The sequence below is a fragment of the Thunnus albacares genome, chromosome 3, assembly GCF_914725855.1.
Source record: "Thunnus albacares chromosome 3, fThuAlb1.1, whole genome shotgun sequence".
Classification (NCBI taxonomy): domain Eukaryota; kingdom Metazoa; phylum Chordata; class Actinopteri; order Scombriformes; family Scombridae; genus Thunnus; species Thunnus albacares.
In genome coordinates, this window is record NC_058108.1 from 37,352,271 (window position 1) to 37,378,713 (window position 26,443).

The window sequence follows — 26,443 nt, forward strand, 5'->3', positions numbered from 1 at the left end:
GCTAACGTTGTCTGATTACTAATTAAACTTAATTAACAGCCGAGATGCTTCTCTGTGTTTCTGTGCTGAGCTGCAGTGAAGGAAAGAAACACAAATAAGGAAATTTGTACTAAAAAGACTGAAACTTCACGGCTGAAGCTTCTTATTAACTAATTAACTAATCACTGTCAGTTTTAATGAACACATGTGGAAGCTGAGGGTGAGTTTGTGGTTCAGCAGCTGTGTCTCGTCCTCAGGGTTTGGTGTTGGGGGATCTGAGCGCTCTGCTGGTCCAGGCTGGGCGAGCCGCCCGCAGGAGGCTGATCCAGACCTGGTGAGACTCCACAACATGAAACCAGCACAGGTCCGCTCCTCCAGCCTGGTTCTATCACTGGTTTTTTTACAAAGTGTCCTGTTCTTCTGTGTGTGCAGCGTGGGCCGGCGGGAGGAGGATCTGTGTTCCAGCGGAGTGACCATCCTGAACCGGGACTTCACCTCCGCTCTGGAGACCCTGCAGGACGCCCAGTCCAAGGCCATCGGAGCCCCCAAGGTGATAACAGACTGCTGACGGTATCGGATACTAAACATAACTCTTCTCTCAGCAGACAGCGTTTAAGAAGCTCCATTTTTACTTTATCTCATCCGTTGTGTAACGGGGGGCTTTATTAGCCTCACAGTTTATATGGCTGATAATAGTGACAGCCTGCAGTCTCTGTGTTGTGTTGTGATGATGATGATGATGATGATGGTGGTGGACTAACAGCTGACTGTAACGTCAGTCGACTCCAACGAAGACGCTCCGAGGTCGGTTCAGTGATGTCCTACAAAACTAATAAATGATTCCTGTGACGAAGCTTAATAACCGTTAAATAATAAATCACAGGGCCGACGGTCGAACCTCGACCAGGATCAATAACTCACTATATTACTGATTATTGATACAGATGAATCATAGATAATCACTCTGAATGTCAATATCATTATAATCAGTAATAAAGTCTCTCTCAGGTCAGCTGTACATTATTATTATTTACAGGTTTAACAGTCACACCCTCACCTGGTCTGACTGGTTCCCACGGTAACGGGCTTTATAGCTGCATCGTTACCATGGATACTATGTAGCCAAGTATTAAATATTAAATATAAGATAACAGCATAAAATAATGAAATTAACACAAATATGTAAACCTTACAACTATTAAATAAAGATAAAATTATTTTCTATATTAAAAGATTTTGCTGTTTGACATTTAAAGCTCAACTGATGTGTTTAATGTAACATGCAGGAGGAAGATGTTACAGTTACTGGCTGCTACTTGATGATTGGCAGAGATTGATCAGGAGACTAAACTCTTCTCAGGGTCAGACGGCTGCTTGTTCAGACTTCTTCTGCCCCCTAGTGGTTGAACAGATAAATGAAAGCAGCTTTATGCTGGTTAAATCAGTAACGTCTCTTCTGTCTGATCAGATCCCTCAGGTGCGTTGGGAGGACGTCGGAGGTCTGCAGCAGGTGAAGAAAGAGATCCTGGACACGATCCAGCTTCCTCTGCAGCGTCCCGAGCTGCTGTCTCTGGGTCTGAACCGCACCGGAGTCCTGCTGTACGGACCTCCGGGCACCGGCAAAACCCTGCTGGCCAAGGCTGTGGCCACTGAGTGCTCCATGACCTTCCTCAGGTAGGAAACACCTTCACCTTCCTCAGCAGGAGACGCCGGATGCTCAGGAAACAGTCCGAAATGGATCAGCTGATCTAGTTTCTCTACATTCAACAGCCTGTAGGTTTCCCTGCCAGCAGGGCGCAGCGCACATGTTCAGCAGCCTGTTGTAGTTTTTAGACCTCAGACTTCTTCTTCTTCTTCTTCTCTGCTGTTTGCAGTGTTAAAGGTCCAGAACTCATCAACATGTACGTGGGTCAGAGTGAAGAGAACATCAGAGAAGGTCTGTAGAGAGTTCTGCTTCATCACAACGTAGCTTTCATTTTAGTAGTTTTGTCATTTCTCTTAATAATAATAACATTAAACTCATCATCGAGTTCTGAGAATGAGTTTGTTGTGTTCAGTGTTCAGCAGAGCGCGCTCAGCGGCTCCCTGCGTCGTCTTCTTCGACGAGCTGGACTCTCTGGCTCCCAGCAGGGGGCGCAGCGGAGACTCAGGGGGGGTGATGGACAGGTGAGCGTTAGTTACCTCCTGTTTTTGTCTGTTCTTCTGATCTCGTCAGGATCAATAAAGTTTGATTGAATCTCTGACAGGGTGGTGTCTCAGCTGCTGGCCGAGCTCGACGCTCTGCACTCGGCCGTCAGCGTTTTTGTGATCGGAGCGACGAACCGGCCGGACCTGCTGGACCAATCGCTGCTGCGGCCCGGCAGGTCAGAGGTCACACCTGTAACACATCACTGACTTATGATATGAAAACACGTTATTTTTACTGTTTGTGTGGAAAACTTTTCCTCTGAACTGATTCAGACTTTCTCACATCATCAACAAGTAAAACAACATAAAAGACGCTGGATCTGTATAACATCTGGACGCTGGACTCATAGATGGCGTCAGTGCGGATACTCGTCTGAGCCAACTGAGCATGTGCAGTAGTGTTTCTAGACTTTGTGATGACGTCACAGATTTTTAAATCGTTTTTCTTGGCTCGAGGAAAGTTTTACAAATATAAAACATTCATGGATCAGTCAGGTCGAGGTTTCCTGGTCTGTTTGGGCTGCAGGGGGACTTTTTTAGTGGCGTATTCAGGTCTTATTATACATCCTGTGAGCTTCATCCCGTAATTTAAATCACAGTTTGACTTTCAGCTTTTGGAAAACGCTCACATTAAAACTGCATGTAGGATCCAACACAGTTCACTGAGTCTTATATATAATATTAATCTTTCCTTTGTTCAAACAATAAACTTGATGAAAATAAAAATATAACGAGAGAAAACGCTGCCGTTTATCGCTGCAGAGAAATATAAATAATTTTCTAGTGTAAATATGAATCTGGTTTGTTTGTCTAATCAGCAGCGTGAGATGTTAAACTGTCTGAACCTCCTCTGTGTTCTCTGCAGGTTTGATAAACTCGTCTACGTTGGAATAAACGAGGATCGAGGTTCTCAGCTGCAGGTTCTTCAGGCCGTCCTCAGAAAGTAAGAACAGCTGGTCCTGCAGGCGGAGGAACGCAGAACGTTGAGATCAGAATCCAATCAGAGCTGTTTGTTTACATTTGTGTTAAAAGTTCTCTGCAGTGTAACTTTAAGTCATTGTGTTTATTTTCTGACCCTGACGGTGAATCTTGACTGGCAGGTTCCAGCTGGACCCTGCGGTGAACCTGCAGGAGCTGGTGCAGCGTTGTCCCCCCCACATGACCGGCGCCGACATCTACGCTCTCTGCTCAGACGCCATGACGGCCGCCATCAAGAGGAAGATCTCTCTCATCGACAGCGGTAAGACGACAGGAAGTGAACTTTAACTACAGGATATTTAAACATGTTCAATAACTCTGCGTTACTTTCAGGTCAGTCAGCTGATTTCCTGTCAATACGCTCGTTAATACACATTAATACATGACGGATATCATTTGGATGTTCTGTGTTTGTGTGTTTGAGCTGCTCAGATTTCATATTAAGACGTCTGACGTGGAAATAAAACTTATGAAACGTGAATTTAAAGAAAATTATCCCAATAATTCACATGCATATGAATAAAAAAAATCCCCTTTCAGGACTTTTTGGCTCCTTATCAAAGAGAAAACATATTTAATACTGTTTATTATATTTATTTGATCTGTAACCCAGAAGAGGTTGATAATAATAAAGGACATTAATCCTCGTGCACAGCTGGTATTTTCAGTCAGGTGCTGGTCGGTCGCAGGAACATATTAACACACTGTAATGACTTTACTGTGACTTTATTAAGAGCCAACAACGTGTTTCGCCTGCAGCTTCTTCAGGTTCGTTCAGTACGACTGCTGAGTTCTCACAGCTGTGATAAATACATCTGAGTCACATGACTAATTATCACAGTCTTAGCCTATAGAGAGACTATTTGGACTCTTAGGGAGAGATGAGCCACTAGGTCCCCAATCAGTGATGTAGAGGGACGGCTGTAGGACCTGTAGTCCATCATCCTGTTCAGTCAGTTGTTTATGGGATGTAATGAAGTTTAATTATATAAAATGGTGTAATTCTTGTAACTTTGTGCAACATTAATCACGTCATGTTTTTTGTAATATGTATATTTTCATTTTTGTGCCCTTTGAGAAATGAAGACAGTGATAATGAGTCATGTGACTCAGATGTATTTATCACAGCTGTGAGAACTCAGCAGTCGTACTGAGCGAACCTGAAGAAGCTGCAGGCGAAACGCGTTGTTGGCTCTTAATAAAGTCACAGTGAAGTCATTACAGTGTGTTAATGTTGATTTTCAGGTTGATGATAATGTTAGTTAACGTTGCTGTGTTTAGCGGTGAGGACAGAGACGTATTCAGAAATCAGATATAAAGTTTTCTTCATGTTCTGAGCCGTCAGATTCGGTTTTATTGGATCAAATGTCAAACAGGAAATCAGATCATTCACAAAATCACTTTTCAAAATAAAGCATCTCTGCTGCAGCACAAAAAATCCTTCAAATCACTAAAAATAAAAAAGCTCCTCTGCACTTCAACAGATATACATATCATCGTGTCTCATTTTAAGCACTTTAGTTTAGTTTCAGTCTCTCTGAAAACAACAAATCAATGTTTCATTTGTGTTTGTCATTTAATAAACAAACTGATATTTGTTCTACAGATTCACAACATAGTTTAGTTTTTTGAGTCTTTAACTGATGAACCAAAACTCTTCCCGCTCGTGTCTTAAAAGATCATTTCAGTTTAATACAACTTGAATCTTATTTTATTACTTTTGTGCATCAATCATATCACTAATAATAACATTGTGTAAGTTAATAATATTGAAATCCAGGAACGTGGTGACATCATTAAAAAGATCAGAAACATAACTCGAGCTGCAATAAACTGAAATAAACCTTTTTAAAGATGTTTTTTTTCTAGTAACAGAAAATTAATTTTGCAGTTTTTGCAGATCTGTCCACATTATTCTTCCTTGAAGTTTCATCTCAGCTTCTCCTCTCACACTTGGTCTCTCTCAGGTCTGGACTCAGAGGACTCGCCCGTCCTCCTCGCAGTTGAAGATTTCTCGACAGCGTTGGAAAACTTTAAGCCTTCGGTTTCAGACCAGGAGCTGCTGCGATACAAAAACATCCAACAGAAACTAACTGCAGAGTAAAAACAACTCAAACTGTTTGGTCAACATGATCCGACATCATCTGCAGCTGACAGGTGACGACGTTCACTCTGGCAGTAGATCAGGACTCACATCAAGTCTAACTGTGTCTTAATTTAAAGTGCCGATTAACTCACTGTTGTAAAATACTGTAAAACACTATGTATAAATGTAAAGTTAATTTATAAAATTGTAAAATGTAATTAATAAATACAGCAGATAATTTATGCTAATGAGAAAAGATTCCTGTTTTTCTTGATGGAAGCAATGTCACAACATCATCTGCAAACGAGTTTAGATCAGCCAATCAATTCCTTCGTCTTAACGAGGTTTCTGTTCAGACAATTACTAGATTACTGCTGTGATATATTATTATTACTACACTCAAAAACAGTGTCTCATACATTTAATGTTTGTATATATGACAAACCAAAGTCCATCTGCTGATGAAGGCCTGAGATGTAGCTGAAAGCTCTGGAAAACGTAACAAGTGGACCTTCAATTAAGTTGATATGGTAACAAAGATTGGGTTTCCTTCATGGGTGTCACTATAAAGATTTAAAAAATGGCCTGAAATATTCTGAAATCCTTTGATTTTGGTCCTTTTTTGAAACGTTGAATGTTAGGTAGTAAAAAGTACAAGACAAACTTAATATAAAGTGTTACCTTGTTAGATTCAGCTGTCAACATGTTGGAGGAGGTTTGTTCTTTGTTTTGAAGTGAACCATCGTAGCAAAGTGACCGTATGACCACCATGCATCCTCCAAGACAAGATGTGGACTAATATCATGCAGCCAGTGGACATTTAGAGAAATTTACTGTCACATAACAGAAGGCCTGATGAAGGCCTGAGATGTGGCTGAAAGCTCTGGAAAACATAACAAGTGGACCATCAATTAGAATTTTTTTTATAAGTTATAATTATTTGAAATCATTATGTTTGTATGTTATGTGTATGCAAATGTTGGGTTTTAAGAAAAGGTCACAATACTTTAAATAATGCAGAGTTTATCATTTTTTGTCAACACAAAAACTGATGTAGGAGTTGATTTATTGAGTGAATGAAAAATACATTTGAAATGTTTTCTACTAAATGCATCTGATCAGGTACAATCGCACTGTCATCTGTAAAGTCTGATTTTTATTTCCCTGCAGTCAAACAGTCATAAAAATACAGTCTGAAGGTGTGGAATTGGTATTATATATATATTATATTTCAGCCTGTTCTTTGCTGAAAATTAAGCAGATGTTTCGTGTGTCTCGCAGGTTTCTAATAATGTGAAAAGCCAAAACATATTTTCAACGTAATATTTTGCAAACTGCTACAGAAATGACATCCTTGCTTCACAAAGCCATGAAATGCAGGAATGCTATGCTACATACAGCTAGCCAGTTTAATGTTTTAAGTACAAAATATCAGAACCACACCAACAAATAAAGCAGTGCTGAATTATTCAGCTATCATGTTTTCTTTGTTAATTCTAAAGACTAAATAATGTACGTAGCCACCATGATGTCACGTGTTGGTTTGTGGACTCCCATTTTGAAGCCTTGAGTTTGCATTTGACCGTCGCCAGAGGTACGATATTTGAATCAGAGGTGGAGCTGACCTTAAAGCTAGCTGCTAGCTTAGTTGGCGCGGTGCATTTATAGTGTGTGATAATGCTAACGCTAATTTTTGCCAGCGAAAAACAGCCTAAAACTATTAAAACAAAATGTACTTACCAGAAACACAGAACATGTGACTCCTTAGAGGGTCTTTTAGTTCAACCAAACGCTGAACAAGACTTTTTCAGGCGACAGGGAGCCAGTGGAGCGATACGCTTCATCAGCATTGTGTGAACTCATTTAGCAAGTGTTTGAATGTAACATGTTCATTTTTATGTAAAAGTACCGAGCTCCAGCTTTAACAAACCAAATTTGATGAATGTCAACCATTTATTTTTAAGCTGCTTGTTGTTAGATGTCTCAGTTTTAGTTATAATTCTGTGATTGAGGCTCCAACTGCAATTAAAGGTCCCAATCTGAGTGTGATGGGGTAGTTACACAGTATAGCATGGTGAGCCAGTTAGCTTTAGCATGCTTAATGCTAACAGGTAAAGAGAAACTGATGCTTAGCTAGCTAGGTAGCTTGAGCTTGCAAATTTTATAAATAAGTTCTCAGTACTTTGTTTAAACAATCTAAAAAGTTTGTTTTGATTTCATAGTTTTCTGCAGCAGCACTGACTTTTCAATAAAATGTAGCAACGTAGCCTCGTTCGCCAACACGGCAAATTAAAGCAGAAATAGCGAATAAAATCTGAATACGCCACAAGAGTAAATATATCCAGACCCTTCTGATATCAGTGTTGGAGGACATCATTTCATCTGAGCCACCCCATTAATCAATACAAATATTCGGTGACACTTTATATTAAGTCAGTACTTTATTTTTCATATCACTTTTTACAGCAAGTTGATATGGTAACAAAGATTGGGTTTACTTCATGGGTGTCACTATAAAGATTTAAAAAATGGCCTGAAATATTCTGAAATCCTTTGATTTTGGTCCTTTTTTGAAACGTTGAATGTTAGGTAGTAAAAAGTACAAGACAAACTTAATATAAAGTGTTACCTTGTTAGATTCAGCTGTCAACATGTTGGAGGAGGTTTGTTCTTTGTTTTGAAGTGAACCATCATAGCAAAGTGACCGTATGACCACCATACATCCTCCAAGACAAGATGTGGACTCATATCATGCAGCCAGTGGACATTTAGAGAAATTTACTGTCACATAACAGAAGAGTTGTTGAAGTTTACTTGGCTTAAATAACAAAATGAGACTCAAAGGCTTCAGTTAAAGGAAAGATTTGTTTCCATTTTATTCAATGATTTCTTTCCTCCATATAATGCGTCAAATAACTCAAACTACTTTTTAATCACACCATTACATCCCAGTTTAGTAAAATCTTTACAGTGATCTCTGACTTTCCAGTATCTGATCTGGTGACCAAAGAAATTCTTAGTTGGCTAAGTATGACTAGATGCCATTTAAATAATCTGAAGTACTTCAACGCCACAGCTACTGTTGTAACACGGTGGACTCCTGTTCACCCAGCCAGAGAAACGAACCACAAACCCTCATTTTCTCGGGCTCGTGAAAGAATTTTTGCCAATCAATCGATGCGTTTGGCTCAGCGAGGTCCAATCATCCAACATGAAGCAAATCTCCCCATCACTCCGTCGTTTGAGTCGGTGGCGTGGCTACGAGTACGAACAGACAAACAGGACGAAACTGAAGCATTTTGTTCCAAAACTTATTCTACCCACTTTATGAAAAATAAAATGAAACATGAAATTTGACTAAAACCTAGAAGATCCAGTCTGCTAATGTTTCTCATGTAGTCAGTCAAGGACTTCAGTTCCTCAAGAGCATTATCAGATCTCTGTAACCTAGGCTCATTTGTCATTTCTATTGCTAATGGCGCCTTGATAAGTAGCTTTGCTTTTAGCTACTGTCTTAATCTTGACACCACAAATTTCCATCTCATTGAGTGTTGTGACGTTCACATTTCTTGGTGTTTGTCGTGTAAAGCTTTGTACTGTGTGGCAGTGAGTAAATCATCTTTTAGTTTAGCTCTAACAGAAGAATGTGAGGCAGGAGGAGTCGGCGTCCCGTCAGACTTGAGTTTAATCAGCAGCTGGTTTGGATTCTGGCTCCTCTGAGAGACTCAAACACATTGACCTGGAAACCTGAAAGAGTCCAAACTAAGAGCACAGCCGGTTTGTTCTTTGGATAGGAATGATGTACAAGCCACAGTCATTACAGTCTAATGTGTATTTGAAGAAGGGGGTGAAGCTGGTAGTCCAGGTGTGGGTGTAATCTGGATTAGTCTGGAGGTCTCGATCTCTGTGGTTCATCCTCTGGCTTCACTCGGTTTTGTGGTTCCTGGATTTTAGTTCGTTGCTGGGGAAAAGATCCAACACACAGGTCTTCCTTCTCTTGGTCTTCCATATCTAACGAGCAGATCCTCTTCGTTAAGGACTCAGGTGAAGTGGGGCATCCGGCTGAAGGTTCTGCAAGAACAGCAAGGAACGTTTGGTTTTTTACATCATAGTTTGTCTTTTCACACAGTTTTCTTGGTTCACTTTTAAGAAAACAAGCAAGAAAATCCAAACAGACAAAAAGTGACTACAGAAAAAAGACTTTTGTGAGGAATGTTACAGAACTGGACCTTTATCTGGTAAACAACCACAAGCTGAACGCAAAACCCCGTTTTATCCAATGGAAAGCCTTCAAAAGAACAACGGTGTGTTGTAAAGTTGGAACCGCGACTCTTCTGGCTGGTTATAAAAAGGTGAGATGTTATTCAAACGGCATGGTCAATATTCTGTGTATTAAATAATGAATGTCATGTACTGCATGGAGCATCAAACTCTGTCAACAGAAGTTTGTCGTTCATGTCATATCAGAGTTATGGTAAAGTTGTAAATAGTGTTCACGTCAGCCTCCGAGATGTAATTAAAGCTCCGGTATATTTGACTTGGCGCTTCATGAAAAGGAAGAAACGTAAAATCAAGTAAATGAGGCGCTTCACGTTTGCCAAAGTTCGTTCAAGGTGATTAAACCTAAATTTACTAAAGATAGTGTCATAATGTCACTGCACAGTATTTCTAATGAACAGAGGTTCTCTCTTCCCAAACAGACGCCTCAACCAATAAGGATTCAGTGGGAATGTGATCCCTCACCAGCTTCCCATCAATAAACAATAACAGTTGTTTTGTTGCATTGCCATCTGAGTAACATTTTACTTTTAAGCCCCCCGTTTATCATTAATAATCATATAAATGGTTAAAAATGGTTTGTACAGACTATAATGTAGCTATCAGCAGATATAAGTGTTAATTAATGTATTATTCAACAATTATAACTCCAAACAGATAATGAATGATAATATAGGAAAACACAGCTGTAATAATATAAAATATATCCTCATAGGAGAAGTTAGAATAAATACTGAACATTATTATCTGCTTATAACTAAATTGTAGTGCATTATAAACCATTTATTACATGTTTGTTTAATTATAAATGCTAAATAGGGGACTTAAAGGACCAGTGTGTGGGATTTAGTGGCATCTAGTGGTGACGCTGCAGATTGCAACCAACTGAATACCCCTCACCCTCCCCTTCCAAACATGTAGGAGAACCTACGGTGGCCGTGAAACCCATGAAAAAACGTAAAAGGCCCCTGGAGCCAGTGTTTTGTTTGTCTGTTCTGGGCTACTGTAGAAACATGGTGGGCTCTGTGGAAGAGGACCCCCATGTAGATATAAAGGGCTTATTCTAAGGTAACGAAAACACAACAATTCTTATTTTCAGGTGATTATACACTAATTAAAACATTCCCTCTAAATCCTACACACTGGTCCTTCAAAGTAAAGTGTTTCCTATTATTATCGCGACTCTGTCTCCTACAAAATCCATTTATTTACGACTAATTTGCTTTGGCTGGTTGTATAAAGACCACAACACCTGAGAACAGGGTTCAGGTCCTCACCTGTTGTCGGTTTGGCTACTCAGTACTTTGGTTTTTGTTTAACTCAAACATGATTGTTTTATGTTTAGGCAGCTCAAAGCACTTGGTTAAATGACAGGTTCTAATTTTTTTCCACATCTGTCTTAAAACAATACTTACATGTCTATATGTAGCAGTTTGAGTTAGACAAATAAATGGAGGATCTGTCATTTTAGTACAAAATTTCCTCTTTGTGTTACTGTTCCACCTCTGGAGTTCAGCAAGGAAACACTGAGGAAACACAAAGAGAGAATTTTGTATTAATTTTTTTTGCATTTTTGCATAGAAATGGGACTGTGGATTTTGTCCTCCATTACTTTACATTGAAGTTGTTTTAGGGAAGACATCTGGTCATGGTCAGTATCAGTGTACATATGCTTTAAGAGATATTTCTGTCCTTTAAGGTTCAGGAAAGATGGTGGTTTTGGTTCTGTAAATGTCAACATTGACATTTTAACCAAAACCACCATCTTTCCTCGACCTTAATGAAAGGCTTTGAGTTGTCTAAACATAAAACAGTCATGCTGTAGTTACAGACAAAACAAATCAATATCATTGGCAGTAAAAGTGAACATTTTGCAGATAAAATCAATGTTAATGTTTCCTGGTTATGTTGCTGAAAAACATCTTTAGGTTTCCAACATAAAATACATTTGTGCAAATTATTTGTATATGAAAACGTGTTAAACAATGAAGGATTTCTTGCTCTGATTGATACGTGTGACCAGTTCAGTTTTGGACGATTTGAATAAAACCTTTTCCTGTTAATCTGACAGATATCTAAACCTCGTGTTGAGTCTTCAGTGTGTCAGTTCGAGACAATATTCAGAATTTATTTCCACTTGATGACAAAAATGATCCTCATTTCTGACCAGTTCCTGTGTTTGCGTCAACATTGGGGTTCAGCATTCATCCATGCAACATAAGCCATATTTACCGCTTACGTGGCCTTTGCTACTTTTGTGCGCTTCATCCTTTTCCTCCTCATGAGGGTCACCTGAGGCCTCTTCAACCCTGCGATCAGCAGCAGCAACCTGGGCCGCGACTTGGTGAGCCAGCTTCTCAGTAGCGTCCCCTTGGGAAACCTGCAGGAACAGCAGCACAAAAGCCACAAATGGTTTTAATACTAATATTTATTTTTGCTTTACTACTTGGAGTCTTAAAACCACTAAGATCACACAAAACCTTCCTCCTTCCTCAGTCCGTCCACTTCACTCCAGACTAAAACATCTCAACAACTATTGAATGGATTTGAGGCTGAAACTAATAATTATTAACTGGATTAATCACTTGGTCTATAAAATGTCAGATAATAATAAAAAATGCCAGTTATAATTTCCCTCAGTCTGTTGTGACGTCTTCAAACGTCTTGTTTTGTCTGATCAACCCAAAGATCTAGTTTACAATGATATAAAACAGAGAAAAGAAAAATATCAGGCATTTGATTAGCTGGAAACTCAGATTATTTGGCATTTTTCTTGCTGATTCATTTTCTGAGAACTCAGTAATCAGTTAATTGACTGATTGTTGCAGCTTTAGATGGATTGTCATGAAATTTGGTTTGTGATCCTTCAGAATCAATAAATTGTAAATTTAAATCTTCAGACTTTTCGTCTGGCGCCATCATCAGGTTAACATTCCTATCAGCCATTACAACCACATAACCATTTGCTGTACTTTGTGTTAAGTGCTATTTAGCGAATATTAGCATGCTAACATGCTAACTAACACATTGAACATGGTAAGATCTTATTGCAGCACATTAAAGTACTAAACTCTTTAAAATCATTAAACAACCTGTAATTTAGTTACTGTGATTAGCCTGTAGATGCTAACATCAAGCTACGCAGCCTAAACATTTTCATCTGTTGATGTTAATTTGCACATTAAATCAGATTAATTTGGTTTAATGCTGCAAACTCAACTCTAGTAGATCACAGTTATAAATGATACAAGTTAAACTAAAGACAAAGTGAAGTCTTTAAAGTCTCAGTCCAACAGTCTGCGTACTGAAGCGTCATTAAAGGTCGATCTCTATCGGAGGAAATGGTCGTCGTACTTAGACGACGCGTATTTCAGCACGTTTACTTTGATAAACAACTGATGAATGAAGAAAACGTTGGAAACCATCTGCTGTGAAAGAAACACAAATACAATCAAATAAACTGAAAGTTTGACTGTTTTGACTGTTGTCTCTCATATAAAGAAAAGACTGGAAACCAGTTATTAACCGGACAGTCGGAGAAACGTCATCTGAACCAAACAACACATTAAAATAAACATTCTTCTATCCCAGAGTCTCATGAGGCTCATTTACAGTAACGTTTGTCTTTTCCAACAAAGGTGTGACGTTTATATTAGAGCAAGATCGAAGGTTTGTTCACTGTGATGGTTCTTACGAGTTAAAACACCAACGGTCAGTAACAAACCTTCAGGTCGACAGTGAAGTTTTGACCCAAACTGACCCACTTCCTGCTTCCTTCGCTTCTCTTCGGTGACGCCGAGTTCAACTCTGTTTTAAACCTTTGTTCGTTCTTGAGGCTTCCTGACGTTTGGGAAACCTTTAAAGTACATTTTGTTCATGATTGTCTGTGTAATTATTATAAAATTTAGCTTATTTAACTTTTAAATCTCAAACTTTTTTTATCTTTTATATGTTTGGTACTTTGTGTATTTTAAAATGTTCTCATGTATGTGGTTTTATTATGATTTGTCTTTTTGTTTTAAAGGTGATAAAGTTAAATCAACAATATTATGGTCAGAAGTTTGGAAATAATAAACCTGAGTTATACTTTAATCAGCTGGACGTCACACATACAGACCAAACTGATCTGCTGGGAATTAAGTTTGTTAATATTTTAGATGTTGTTTTTTTTTAATTTTACAGCTGTGTAACATCCATGAAAAGATCTATAAATATTCACATCATATACCTGTAAAAATAAAGAATCAGAGCAGAAAACACATGAGAAAAAAACGATTTTTTTTGCGGCCTTTTGTTCACATCACCGCTGTTCTTATCTTGTAAAGTTTGATCTGAGACTCAAACAACCAGCGGACCAATCACATCCTCGCCTCGCGCTCTTCCCCCCCGTGCACAGACTCCACGCCTGCATCGCCGCTGCTCACGTTCTCTGCTGCTGCACCGAAAACTTGCCACTCACTGCTGGATAAAGCCGGGATTAGAGAGCAGGACAGTACCTCAACCAGTAACACTCCTCACCGAAGCACCATAGCAAAACGTTTTTTTAGCCTCCTGATCGACGCCGCCCGCCTCACATTCTCAACAAACGCACTGCAGGCTTTTTACCGGCAGCAGCTGCAACCTTTGTGTCTTTATACGAGTTGTGACCTGCTGAGCGCGATGGAAAACAGAAAAAAAAAACCTTTCAATTGTTTGGACTTTGTGCTGTTCGAGCACACTGAAACCAGCCAGAGAGAAATCTAGCAACGTTCAGACGTGGAAGGGCCTTGCTGACGCCATTGTTGTCGCCTGCGGGGCTTGATGTTAAATGTACCGAGGGTAACATTGTTTGTGTAGCTGACCCTGTCCCCCCCCCCCAACCCCCCACCCCCCCCCACACACCCCCCCCTTTAACCCTCATCCTCTTCATTATCCTCATGTGATTAGCTCTTTAGCTCCTCTTCTTCTTCTTCTTGAAGTTCTCCTGGAGGTTTCGGAGGCAGACGGAAGACGCATCTTCTGTTTGACTTGTTGTCTCAGCTGCCATCTTTAAATCCTCTTCAAGCTTGATTGAAAGTTCAAACATCTTTTCTTCGGTCTCTTGCTGACGTTGTCTTTTCACACTTTTGTCTCCCTCTTGTTTCTTTTGTCTCGTTCATCTTTTTGTTCTGTGTTTTCTTGCCGTTTTATTGCCTTGTTGTCCTGGTTCTTCTTTCTTTTTCCCCTTTCGTTCAGAAGCACTTTCAGTACCTTACCTTTCGCAGTTCCTCAAAACAGAAAATCCTTTGTAGTCAAACACACCAATCTGCTTTTGCTGCTGTTTTCTTCCCATCACTTGTTTGTCTTGTCAGGTTCTTTAACGCCACCCTCAGCCTCACACCTCTCCCACAGCAGACATCTTTGTTGTTTTCTTGTTACTGACCGGTCGCCGACGTCCTTGGAGTCAGAAGAACCAGGTAACTTTGACATTGTCCTCGTCCGTCCGGCCTGTAGCAGCTAGCAAGAGGAGCTCACTCTTAATATCTGAGTCACCTAACAAACAAGCTGGCAGATCATCACCAGCGACGTCACAAACGCTCCGTTCTGTCTGTTTCAGCATGAAAAGAACCATTCATCCCAAAACGTATTAATCCAAGTGAGAAGTTTATTTTTACAAACACTCACATGAGTAATATCAGAGAATAGAGGTACTACTAAGTTGCCTTTCAGTGCAGCAGAGCAAGATTTTTTTTAAAAATCTTTACGCCTTTGACACCAAAAAAAAAAAAAAAAAACTCAACCCCAAACACTTGCCTTAAGTTCATCAGGAGTCCAAGTTCTGAAATATATATCGAGTTTAAAAAGTTAAGAGTTTTAAAAAGTAGAACATGGAGTCCCGGTCGATGTTATCCACATCCAAGCTCTCCCATCACCTCCACTCGTCACCTCAGCACACAACTTAGTAGTACTCTACCTCCACTCCTACCTCCGCACAAGGAACACAACAGAAAGCAGTCCTTACCAATTGACCCCACACATTTGTTAGGTTATGCCCCCGGCGTCCCTGCAGAGGCACATATATGATCCCAGCGGCACTTTTTTCCTCTCACACTAGAAGGTTCAGCCAGGATGCAAAAACAAAATCTGCTCAATAATAGGAGGCCATGAACTGGCCCCAAGGGTAGTGGGGGTTTGGGGGTAGTGGGAGGGGGGTGGGGGGGGGTGATAGGCGGGGCCGGGGCCTTTAAAAAGGAGGGTCCACTCAGCACTTCTGACTGCAAACGGCAATGTGTGATACCAACCAATCAGGGAGCTGTCTTCACCTGTTGCCATGACACCAAGCACCTACTGATGTAAAAAGGTTGGGGGGGGGGGGGTGATGGGGTGGTGGTGGTGGGGGGGGGGTTAGAGAGTGAAGGAGGTTAGTTGAACTGTTTTATATTTGTTTTAACACGCTAACATCATGTATGACGTAAATCAAAAACACATAACGTCACTATGAAATGATCAGCTGCATGTTTTAAATGTAAACATCAAACATCTGGTTTCACTGACACATTCAAACTGTTTTTACCAACAATTAGAAATAACGTTAATTTTCTCCGTTCGTTTGCTGATATTTTCTCAGTTTCAGAACCTTCATCATCATCTTCTTCTTCTTCTTCTTCTGCTCCCAAATGTTCTTCTAATCTCCAGCAGGTGTAAACATGAAGATGATGTTTGTATGTGTCGACAGCTGATCTCTTATCTTTTATGACTTTATGCTCATGGTAGTGTTGATTCACAATTTTTCGAAAAAGCTCATTTATAACGCCGTTCCTTATGTGAGCTTAGACTTTCATCTTTACAGCAGTCCTCGCCGTTTTATGACATGCGTTAGGAAATAGTGAAACGCATTTAAATACCAGACTAACCTGGTCTGTTGAAGGCCACGTTCTGGCTTTTTGTCATGTCGGCTCTAAAAAACTGACTCTATAGAAAAGTTTGGTCTCATCTTGAACTGCTGATTGATTCCTTACCTGATATGTGATGATCCACTGAAGTTCGACACCGTATGAAATGAATAATATCTCTGTGTTTGGAGGGAAAGTTGAGTGAAATTCAACTCTTCTTGGTTTCTAAATAAACAACATAAATGTTTAAATTGAGAAGTTTGGACTTAATGTCTCGTTTTGTTGTTTCCTTATTAAGTTTACACAGTGTGGACGTTGTGTCCGAGGTTACAGTCTGTCTGGTTACACCTTGATAATGTAACCTGCATATTGTCTCCACTTATTCCACTACTCTCACTTCCCCCACACCCCTCCTCACAACACACTCCTCTAGTTTTACTTCCTTTCTGTCTGGACAAACCTGGATCTGTTTCAGTGTCTGAAGACTGTTTTTAATTGTTTGTACCTTGATGAAGCGGCGTGCTGTGATGCGTTTGTGGACACTGATTTCCTACCTGTGCGTCAGGAGTGTTTGTTTCATATTGCTGTTTTTAAATCATACATTGAGTCACATTGTGTGTTCTTTCATTTTTGTTCTACGCTGTTAATCCTTCGTAGAACCTTGTTGAGGTTTTTTTGGGGGGGGTTCGGCTGAACTTGACAGAATAAAACAAGTTAGTTTATTACAACTTCAGTCTTGTTTTTGATGTTTTGTTCCATTATTTCTATCTAATAATAACATTGAGATGTAGGGACTGAAAGAACATCTCAGTTTGGAGGTTCAGTGACTGATAATAACGGCTGTTTTCCATTTAGCTGCTCCAGAAACAGCTGCTGTGAGACTCAGAATGTCTTTAAGTAACAAGTCCTCAAACAAACAGCTATGAAACCTGCCCAAAAACAAGACTATTCAACTTAATTTAGATTTTAAACGCAGACACAGAATCTCTTAATGACCTCGCTGGTTTATAATATAAAAATATAAAACAGCTGACAGGAAGCTGTGAGGAACTGTACTTGTATTTTGAAAGCCATCTTGTTTTTTCTTGATCTTTAAAGTTTTTATTACTGTGATGATTTTTAGTAAAAGCTCGTATTTGTTCCTCAGATGAATCTTTATACTCACTGGTTTCTTTTATTTACAGTAAATGTTCCTCAATAAAACATGATGTGTGCTTCATCAACTCAGCATTCAACTAGTCTCTTTAGCTTTTTGTATTATCTTTAAGGTCTTAAACCTTGAAAATGAGGGTTTTTAATTATGGAAACAATATTTTTCTGTCTGTTTTCATCTTCTTATTTTCTCCAGTGATGAAACTGGTCTCACATTTTATCTCTAATCAGCATGAAACAGATTTTGAAGGAGATGAAACCTGCAGGGACCTGCTGCCATTTGCTCTGTAGAGGGCGCTGTGGCATCAGGATAACAGAGAGATGCAGAGGAGGAGGAGGAGGAGGAGGAAGGAGGGAAGCTGTAGCGGCATGTTTAGTGTCAGACTCAGAGAGGATCGCCCTGCTGTGTGTTGGCTGCTGCTGCAGAGATCAACCTGGAGGAAGAGAGGAGGGGGGAGGAGGGCCGGCACTGCAATGCAGATCATCAAAACGAACGGGAGGAAGGAGGGAGAGGAGGGAGGAAGAGGAGGGAGGGAGCTGCCAGCTCTGCAGAAAGCAGCCTTTTCACTGAGGGGGGAGGTTCAGGGATTCCCTGTTGATTTGGAAAAGATCCAGAAAGAGGAGAAGCAGCAAAGACTCGAATTTACAGAAATGAAACGCAGTAAACAGATGAGATGAAGGCGTATTTGAACTTTGACAAAGACCTGATTGATTAAAAAAGCTTAATCTAAATATTCCTGCAGCGGCGTGTCCTGATGGAAGACAATCATCTTTTACATAATCAATGCTTAAACCATTACAAACAATAAATGATAATTACAACTCTTATCGGCAATTACACCAGCTCAAGGTACATTAATGGAGGTAACCACGGCAACAGTACAGATTAGTTACCTGACTGGTGACACTGAACTAACCATGTTTAGTGACAACAAACAGGATTGGACATTTTACATTAATGTTTACTTGCTAGCAGTCGTCTTCTTCTCTGAAAACAGGAACTCACTCATAAAAACATCACATTGAATCTTCCCCATTAGGCAGTAGGGTTGGGTCATATGTCAAAATGTTCCTTTTATATTATATATATAACAAAACTCAGGAGGGACTCAGCAGTCAGACATTCCTCTGTTCTCTGTTTAGGAGCAGCTGAGATTATCACTACAACAGCTGGTCCACCTTAAGGGTCAGTCCACCTTAAGGGTCAGGTTAGGCTAACCTGTTGTCACTAACTTCAGGGCTAACTCCCTTCACTTTAATAAGCAGGTGGCATGTTGGACACAGGAACCTGGTTTGGATCACTGCAGCCTCACTGTCACACACACACACACACAACCACACACCGCTATTGGCTCGGTGGTTAGCACTGCTGCACTGCTGCCTCACAAGCGAGAAGGTTCGAACCCCGAGCGTCCTGCGTCCTTTCTGTGTTACATCTCCCCATGTTTGTTTGGGTTTCCACCGAGTGCTCCGGTTTCCTCCCACCATCAGACATACATGTTAGGGTTAATACTCCTGTCAGTGACTCTGACTAAAGCTCTGGCAAAAAGAACTGGAGTTGGTCCCCATGAGCTGCACTGCGGCTGCCCAGTGCTCCCAGTGTGTGTGTATAGAATGGGTCAAACACAGAGGATCAATTCCAGTTCTACGTATGTGAGTACCGAGAAATGACAATGAAGAAATCTTAATCTTTACGGTCTGTTTTTAAACGTATTATTAATAGCTTTGTTTTATTAAAATGAGTGTTTGATTGACAGTGTGGGGGGGGGGGTTGTAACTGACAGCTGTTGGCAGGTTACTGGTGTTACACCGTATGAACGGAGACAAAGTAAACAAACGCTGACAGCGTGTCACTAACATGGATTCTGAAGAGCAACGACCAAACCAGCATCTAACAGGTTCAAAGTGATGTTTGCTTGTATGTTTACTGCTGTTTAATGTGCTGCAGCTGAGCAGCTAATTAGCATCTAGCTGCTAACTGACATTAGTGGTGCACTTTTCCCTGGTGAATGTTTGTTCGGTGGCTCGTTCAACAAGCTGCAGGACAAGACGTGTGTTCATGTTAGTAAGTTAGATCAGAAGGAGACTTTAGCAGGAAGCTAACGTGGGTTGTTGTGTAGCAGGATGCAATCAGGCTCAGTGTGACCGTCGGCTTTGCTGATTATAGAACACGTAATCACTTTATGAGAAGATTTGATGTATGGAATAAGGACTCCAACTACAATTACAGTAAACTGTGAAATGAAGATAAATGAAGATACAGAAAGTACAAAGTATAAAATCATTTATTGTTGACATTTGGTTTTTTTATAAATACTCTTTGTGCTGATACAGTTTTCATTCCTGACAATAAGTGAAGAACAGAAATAAGAATATATATCTGTGGTTAAGTTTCTTCTCAATATTTTCCTCCAAGTTGTGAATTTCCAAAACAGTGCATACGTGATATTGATAAAGACTTTGTCAGATTTTAACATTGAAGTGCTCTTCATGCACAGACGGCAGCCGTTACATACACGTGACCGACAGCAGAAGGTAGTAAAGTTTAGGGAGAGTCCTCCGAGATATTGAAGTAGCAAGGCAAAGTCAGCTCAGTTTCAGTTTTTCCTTTTTTAGAGAAAAACAGAGTTTCAGACACCAGCGTCATGCAGGGACGACAGACGACCAAAGTGCATCAGTGTCGATACCGGCGGTGCTCGTGGGACAGCGTGAGACGCACAAAGTACCACAAAACAACAACCAGCCTCTCAAGAGAAACAGCATACATGGCAATAATTGCATATTATGACGATATATTATATCACACCTACACAGGATACACAAGACACCAAAGTCAAGACAAACAAACATCTCAGATTATCAGTTAGACATTTCAGGTGAATACACAACAGGTTACATTTCCTCTGATTCACAGAAGTGCAGCATCAAATGTGTCACGATGCTCCACATGTTTCACATTTCACTGCAGACAGTTTCCAGCTTGAGCAGATTCGGTACTTTTGTTATCATGTTTGCAGATGACACCCTTCTTAAAACTGCAGAAAACTGTTACTTTTTATGTAAAAAAAAAAAACAGGATATATTCTGTATTATCAATCTGATTTGTCTGAAATTTGCATTTAAATGATGTTGGGAAAGTTCTGGGAGTTTTATTTGAATGTTCAGCAACAACCACAGCTGAGTGTTAAAGTTTAACGAGCTCAATTTACTAACTAACTCTACATTAGCTGTCATGGTTGCTGTGCGTCCTCGAGGTCATAAATTTTGGGCTGCAGACCTTTGATGTCACATGGACCCTCGTAGCTATAGAAACACCAAAAGTATAATTTACACTTGAAGTGTGTTCAGCTCTCACATCCACTAGATGGTGCTGTGATAAAACTCTGTCTGTATTGAAGTGAAGGGGAAAACCCTCAACTTCTCTCTACAAATACAATCAATAACAGTGCAGATTTTCTCATGTTGATGTTGCATTGGGGAGATTTTAAAGGAAAATCCTGGTTTATTCCAACCTGACGTGTTTCCCATGAATGACTTTCACTGCAGTTACACTGTCTCACAAATGAGGAAGGTAAGGAAAGATGAAGAAAGGAGGCAGGAAGACGACATATGTCAGGAATCCAGCGGTATTCCTGCGATCGCTGCTGCAACGTTGTTTTCCTGGAGACTGTTTCACCTGGACGAACAGAGCGAAGCCGACTGGACAGAACAACGGCTAGTTTCTGTGTTTACTTTTGTTCGGACTCAGTGAAAAAATGTTTGAAATGACTCATGTAATAATCATGTTTATTTGGAGAGCTGGAGGAGGCTCAGCAGCTCTGATATACGTCACATTTATGGGAAATACATCAGGTTGAAATAAATGGTGATCTTCCTTTAAGGTTTATGTCTCAGCCTGTCACACTTCAGTCGTGGTTGTTGTTGCTGCTCATCTGGTCTCAGCTCTGCTCCTCTTTGCTCATATCAGGATTTTTTCAAGCTCCAGATTGTGACAAAGATGTTTCAGAAACGTTCACACAGACTGTGGCGTTGTGTGGGCGTAGCAACCAAAGAGTGAGACATGAATAACAAACAGAAAGCTAAATAAAGAAGATCAGCTGCCTTCTTCAACATGTTTGATGCTTTTAGGGACTTTGTGAAATGTTGCTGTCATCAAGATGTCTGGAAGGTGTTTTGGATGTAAATCTGATCAGCTGAGCGCAGAAGGAAAAGACGAGTGTAACCGGACACACAGCTTTAAGCTTTACTGAGCGGCGCAGCAGAAGAACTTCACAGAAGACGTCAAAGACAAAGAAGGAACCGGCGATCCATGAACATCTGTTAGGATTCAGCTGAGCCAATCACAGCTCTCCTGTAGGGAATCCTGGAGTCTATCGTGACCTTACGGCTCAGCAGGAGATGCAGACGTCTGCTTCGTCACGTGTTTACTTAAACACACTTGACAGCAGACTGAACAGCAGATGATGGATGTGGACAAACATGCGGAGCAGAGACGGTTTCCTGAAAACATTAGTTTAGTTCTTTGTTTATTCCTTTTATCGTGTTTCCACCTCACGTCTCGCTGAGCCTTCAGAGGCACAACCAGCATCTCCTGGAGAGAAAACAAACGCCCACCAGAACCAAAGGTGATGCACCGGCGAACGCCAACAAACAAACAAACAAACAAACAAACAAACAAACAAACAAACAGCCAAATGTCTGAGTGGAGACACAGCATCTCACAGCTATTTCTGATCCAAACACACTTATAGGAAGCATTTATCTTTCTACACTCTTCAAACACAAAAAGACTCTTTGTTTGTTTTGGAGTCTTTCTGCCCCCTAGTGGTTGAAAACCTGTTACTGCAGCTTTAATAGTTCGTTGAGTCTGAAATCCAACAGAAAACATAATTTTTGTGATTTGGAGCAAGGAGTATCTTCAAATTATGAAAAATGACGAGGACGAGCTCATTCTTAACAACTTTTAGCTGCTGGTCCTGAAGTGTTTTTCCTTATTCTGTATTCACATTTCAGATATTTCGTTAATGAACACAGAAACCATCCTACTGGTTTATATTCTGACACCAGTTTAAAGAATACCAGTTGAGAATACTACAATACCAAACGTGTCGCCATGGTTACTGAATTCACTCAAAAGTGACCCCCCGAAATTAAAAAAAAGTGTGAAATCAGTTTTTTAGCTTCTGCTCGCCGTTAGCGACGACGTGACTGAATTTTAAGCTCCGTGATTGGCTGTTTCTTGCCGAGATGCACCTTGGGCGTCGTAGTCGACTTCTACCCCCAAAGTCTTTTACTTTTCATTGATCCAAACTGTAAAAGAGAGAACTGAGAGTCACCAAGGGCGCAGAAATAGCTCCTCCCACTGCACAACTCTTCATTAAACATTATTAAACTCCTTTAAAACCTGGATTACGAGCGTACAGCGAAGACAAACTCACCAGCGCCGGACCGACGGCTGTCTCCCGACACGGAGGTCTCTGCTGATCAGACAGACATGAACTCGTCCGGATTTTATGTTCAGCGTTTGGCGAAACGAAACAAAAACAGGAAATGCAGGCAGAGAGTTTGATTTGAAAGTGTTCACAGTTTTCTTGAAAGGCCGAGAAGATAAACCAGAGATATCTGAATTAAAACCATCAAATGTGTGTGTTCCTATAAACCGAAGCATCAGATTAATGTTACCTTCCATCCAAGCTAACGACTCGTTAACATGCAAACTAAACGTCCAGAGTAACCAGCCAGAACAAATCAAACATCAACATCAGAAACATTTTCACTGTGCTGCGTTAAACTTATCTCATTCATTCATTCATGCATAATAAAAACACTTCAGTGTGTTCAGGTGGAAACATTCTGTCGCCTTTTCTCTAATAAACCACAAACTCTGATTAAAATGGTGCAAATATCACGTAAAGATCCAAACCTTTGACCATCAGCTGAGAGTCTGGTCCACACTGTTCTACTGTGTCAACGACTTCCTGCTTTGACTGTCTGTCTTTTGATTGGCGCTCTAAACAACCAATCACAGAGCGCCGCTGTGACATTTTATCATCGTAAGAGTATTATTTTTAGAGCTGAAACCAAATAACAGCAACTATTTTGATAATTGATGAATCATTTCAGTCATTTTTTAAGCTAAAACAGTAAAAGCTGCGACGCTTTCTCACATGACTCTTCTTCTCTTTGCCATAAATAAACTGAATATATTTCAGATTTAGACAAAACAGACATTTGACGACGTAGAATAGCCAGATTAATTGTTGAACATGTCATGTGGTGTTAAAATCTGAATAGTAATTACAGCTGTAACGTTACAGAGAAGCCTCAGATACGACCAAGAGAGAAATATGAATTAACTTTAAAGAGTAAAGCTTCTCACCGGCTGCAGTCTGAGCTTTCAGCCTCAGGGAGGCGCTACAGACACCGAGAGCGAGTTAGGACGCTGAATGTAAAGGCTACTCACATCATTGTCCTTTATTGTTTTGTTTTTAACATTTAATCATTTTTTAGTTCCTCACTTACTAACAGAAAAACCAACCAGTGTGGAACTGGTCCCATCATCTGGACCGTCCTGGTTTTTTCTCAGGTTTGGAAAGCCGTCGCATCGATTCCAGCGGACTCAATACATAATGTGATAACTTGTGATTGACAGAGCAGCAGAGCAGCCGATGACAGCGGACCGTCGTCGAGTGTCTGAAGGCTCTGAACAGCTAAACAAACTTTGTGGACCAGACCTCATGAGACCAGGTCGAAGCCTTGGAGACACGTCACTGCATCACAGTGCCAAAGTCCTGCTTAAAGCCAGCGAGTTAAAGGGATAGTTCATATCTTTAGAAATGGCGTTGTATGAGGTATTTATCCATCGTCAGTGTAGACGGAGGTCGGGCACCGCCTCGAGTTTGGAGAACAGCTGTCTGACGGAAAGGTAAATATAGCGTCCACTTAAACTGATATTGATTCTTTTAGGTGGTTTAAGTACCTCATACAACCTCTGAACTATCCCTTTAAAGCCATCTGTTATTATTGCCGATATCATGTGACGGTCTGAGGACCGAAGGTGCCATCGTGACTGTCGGGACTCGTTCTTTAGTCTCTGTGATCTTATTCCAGTTTCACTCAGTCAGTTAACACAAAGTGCTTCCCGTCTCCCTGCTGTCAGGAGCTCTTTCTGACGTCTGAAGGCAGAATAGGTTGAGTTCGGTTCCCGCCGTCGGGACAGTTAAGAGAGGCTGTCCTTGTCCGAGTCGGGGGAAGGCGGCCGCGAGATCTCGAAGAAGGAGCCTGACGACTTCCTGGATTTGAGAAGTCGAAGCATTTCAGCCAGCTGAGTCTCCAACGCCGCCATGCGACTGTTCAGAGACCCGATGTCCCCTCTGAGTTCTTGTTTCAGCTCGAGGAAAGACGCCTGCAGGCTCTGCTCCGGTATCGGACAGAACGCCTTCTTCTCGTCGGACTGAACCGGACTTCGCTCCTGCGGCGTTCTGGCGTCACCGGCGTTGTCCAAGCGGAGGTCGCTCTTCGTGATGCCGCTGTCGCACGAGTCGGTTTTCTTGAGGGACATCTCGTCGTGAGATTTAGTTCTATCGGGCAGCGTCTCCATGGACTCGGCCTTGGAGACGCTGCTCCACGACTCGGCCTTGACGACCGACTCCTTGAATCGTCCCCAGCCTTTAGCTTTCGGCGGCTCTGCGGACTTGCAGCCCGTCAGGTTTCCGTTCTGGGTGGCGGGAGCGTGGAGCATCACCCGGCTGGAGGTCCTGGATGAAGAGGACGCGGTGGATGCCGAGGAGGTGGTGGATGCAGTAGCGTTCTCGGTCACCATGACGATGCTGGTGGACGCCAGGACCTCCGGGCCTTTGGTCGAAACGCCTTTCTCCACGTCGCCGACCTGCTCGCAGGCGAGCCGGGCCTCCTTCTGCTGCCGGAAACGCTGGAAGAGTCGACGGACCGGGTGGTCCGGAGGGAGGTTCAGAGGAGCCTCGTTCTTCCTCTTCAGCATCTCCTCTTCCTCGCGTTTCACATCGCTGATCTTCCTGAAGACGATCTGTTAGAAGACAGAAAATCAATCAGGACATGAGAAGTCGTTTCTCTGGTTAATGTGACGGTTGCTCAGATCACAGTCAGGTTGATAGATTTTAATATGACTTTATTGATCCTGAGGGAAACTCTGTCGTAGCATCATCATGCAACCACGAGATAATAAACAACATGTCATAAAAATGTAAAGAAACAAAAAAATCAAGTTGCTCTGATTAAACGTGATGATGCTGTTAGTACTAAACTGTAAAATATTTACAATAAAGTGCAGCATAAACGCAAAAACAAAATAAATCAGCCTGAGAGGAAAGAAAAATGTGCAGAATAGGCAGATATGAAATAAACAGTGTGTATAGACAGAGAATGCAGTTGTGCAGATAAGAACTACAGTATGTAAAATATAAATATACATGTAGACACAAGGTTAAAGGTTTGAACAAGCAGTTGTTTAATTTAAACATATAAAATGGAAATAACGCAGATATTTTAACCTTCAGTTACTGACAATGTTTAAAGGTAAACTTAATAAATAAACAACTTTAAAGTCCTTCTGGGTTAAAACGTCTATGTAATTGTGATTTGAACCAGTGGAAACAGTAACTGAGTCGCAGAAACATCTCAAGAGCTTCAGGCGACAATTAAAACATCTGAACACATCAAACTGAGCTTCGTTCATTATTAAAGAAACGTCTCTGAGACCTGATGGAACTTAAAAAGAGAAATTAAGAAGAATCTTTTTTTTTTCTGAAGCTTTGATCAAAGTGTAGAAACAGAATCTTCCACTTCAAACATATTTGATAAGATGAAGTTTTCTCTGAAAGAATTTAATGCATTAAGTTAAATTTAAGTCTAAAATTAAGACATTTTTCACCATTTTCTGACATTTTAAAGATGA

General features: G+C 40.8%; 2 protein-coding genes and 2 long non-coding RNA genes across 7 annotated transcripts in view; 2 read left to right on the plus strand and 2 right to left on the minus strand.

Annotated features, from left to right (window-relative positions):
• Positions 1-5,486, plus strand: part of pex6 (peroxisomal biogenesis factor 6) — a 15,102-nt gene extending 9,616 nt beyond the window's left edge. For all 3 annotated transcript variants that reach the window (XM_044343403.1, XM_044343411.1, XM_044343420.1), the window contains exons 10-18: positions 237-313; positions 412-529; positions 1,448-1,653; positions 1,854-1,915; positions 2,037-2,145; positions 2,226-2,342; positions 3,032-3,109; positions 3,267-3,406; positions 5,112-5,486. In XM_044343403.1, the coding sequence (XP_044199338.1) occupies positions 237-313; positions 412-529; positions 1,448-1,653; positions 1,854-1,915; positions 2,037-2,145; positions 2,226-2,342; positions 3,032-3,109; positions 3,267-3,406; positions 5,112-5,248 (1,044 nt within the window). In that variant the 3' untranslated portion in view covers positions 5,249-5,486. The remainder of the gene's footprint in view (positions 1-236; positions 314-411; positions 530-1,447; positions 1,654-1,853; positions 1,916-2,036; positions 2,146-2,225; positions 2,343-3,031; positions 3,110-3,266; positions 3,407-5,111) is intronic.
• Positions 5,487-10,216: 4,730 nt separating this feature from the next.
• LOC122975463 lies at positions 10,217-22,320 on the plus strand. The gene is made up of 3 exons (XR_006400677.1): positions 10,217-10,228; positions 16,445-16,453; positions 22,236-22,320. It is a non-coding gene; the product is annotated as an uncharacterized LOC122975463 (long non-coding RNA).
• On the minus strand, positions 19,779-23,765 carry LOC122975468. The gene is made up of 2 exons (XR_006400679.1): positions 22,950-23,765; positions 19,779-22,821 (listed from the first exon to the last, which is right to left on the minus strand). It is a non-coding gene; the product is annotated as an uncharacterized LOC122975468 (long non-coding RNA).
• kcnh1b (potassium voltage-gated channel, subfamily H (eag-related), member 1b) overlaps positions 23,766-26,443 on the minus strand; it is a 60,934-nt gene continuing 58,256 nt past the window's right edge. For both annotated transcript variants that reach the window (XM_044343521.1, XM_044343529.1), the window contains exon 11: positions 23,766-25,555. In XM_044343521.1, the coding sequence (XP_044199456.1) occupies positions 24,731-25,555 (825 nt within the window). In that variant the 3' untranslated portion in view covers positions 23,766-24,730. The remainder of the gene's footprint in view (positions 25,556-26,443) is intronic.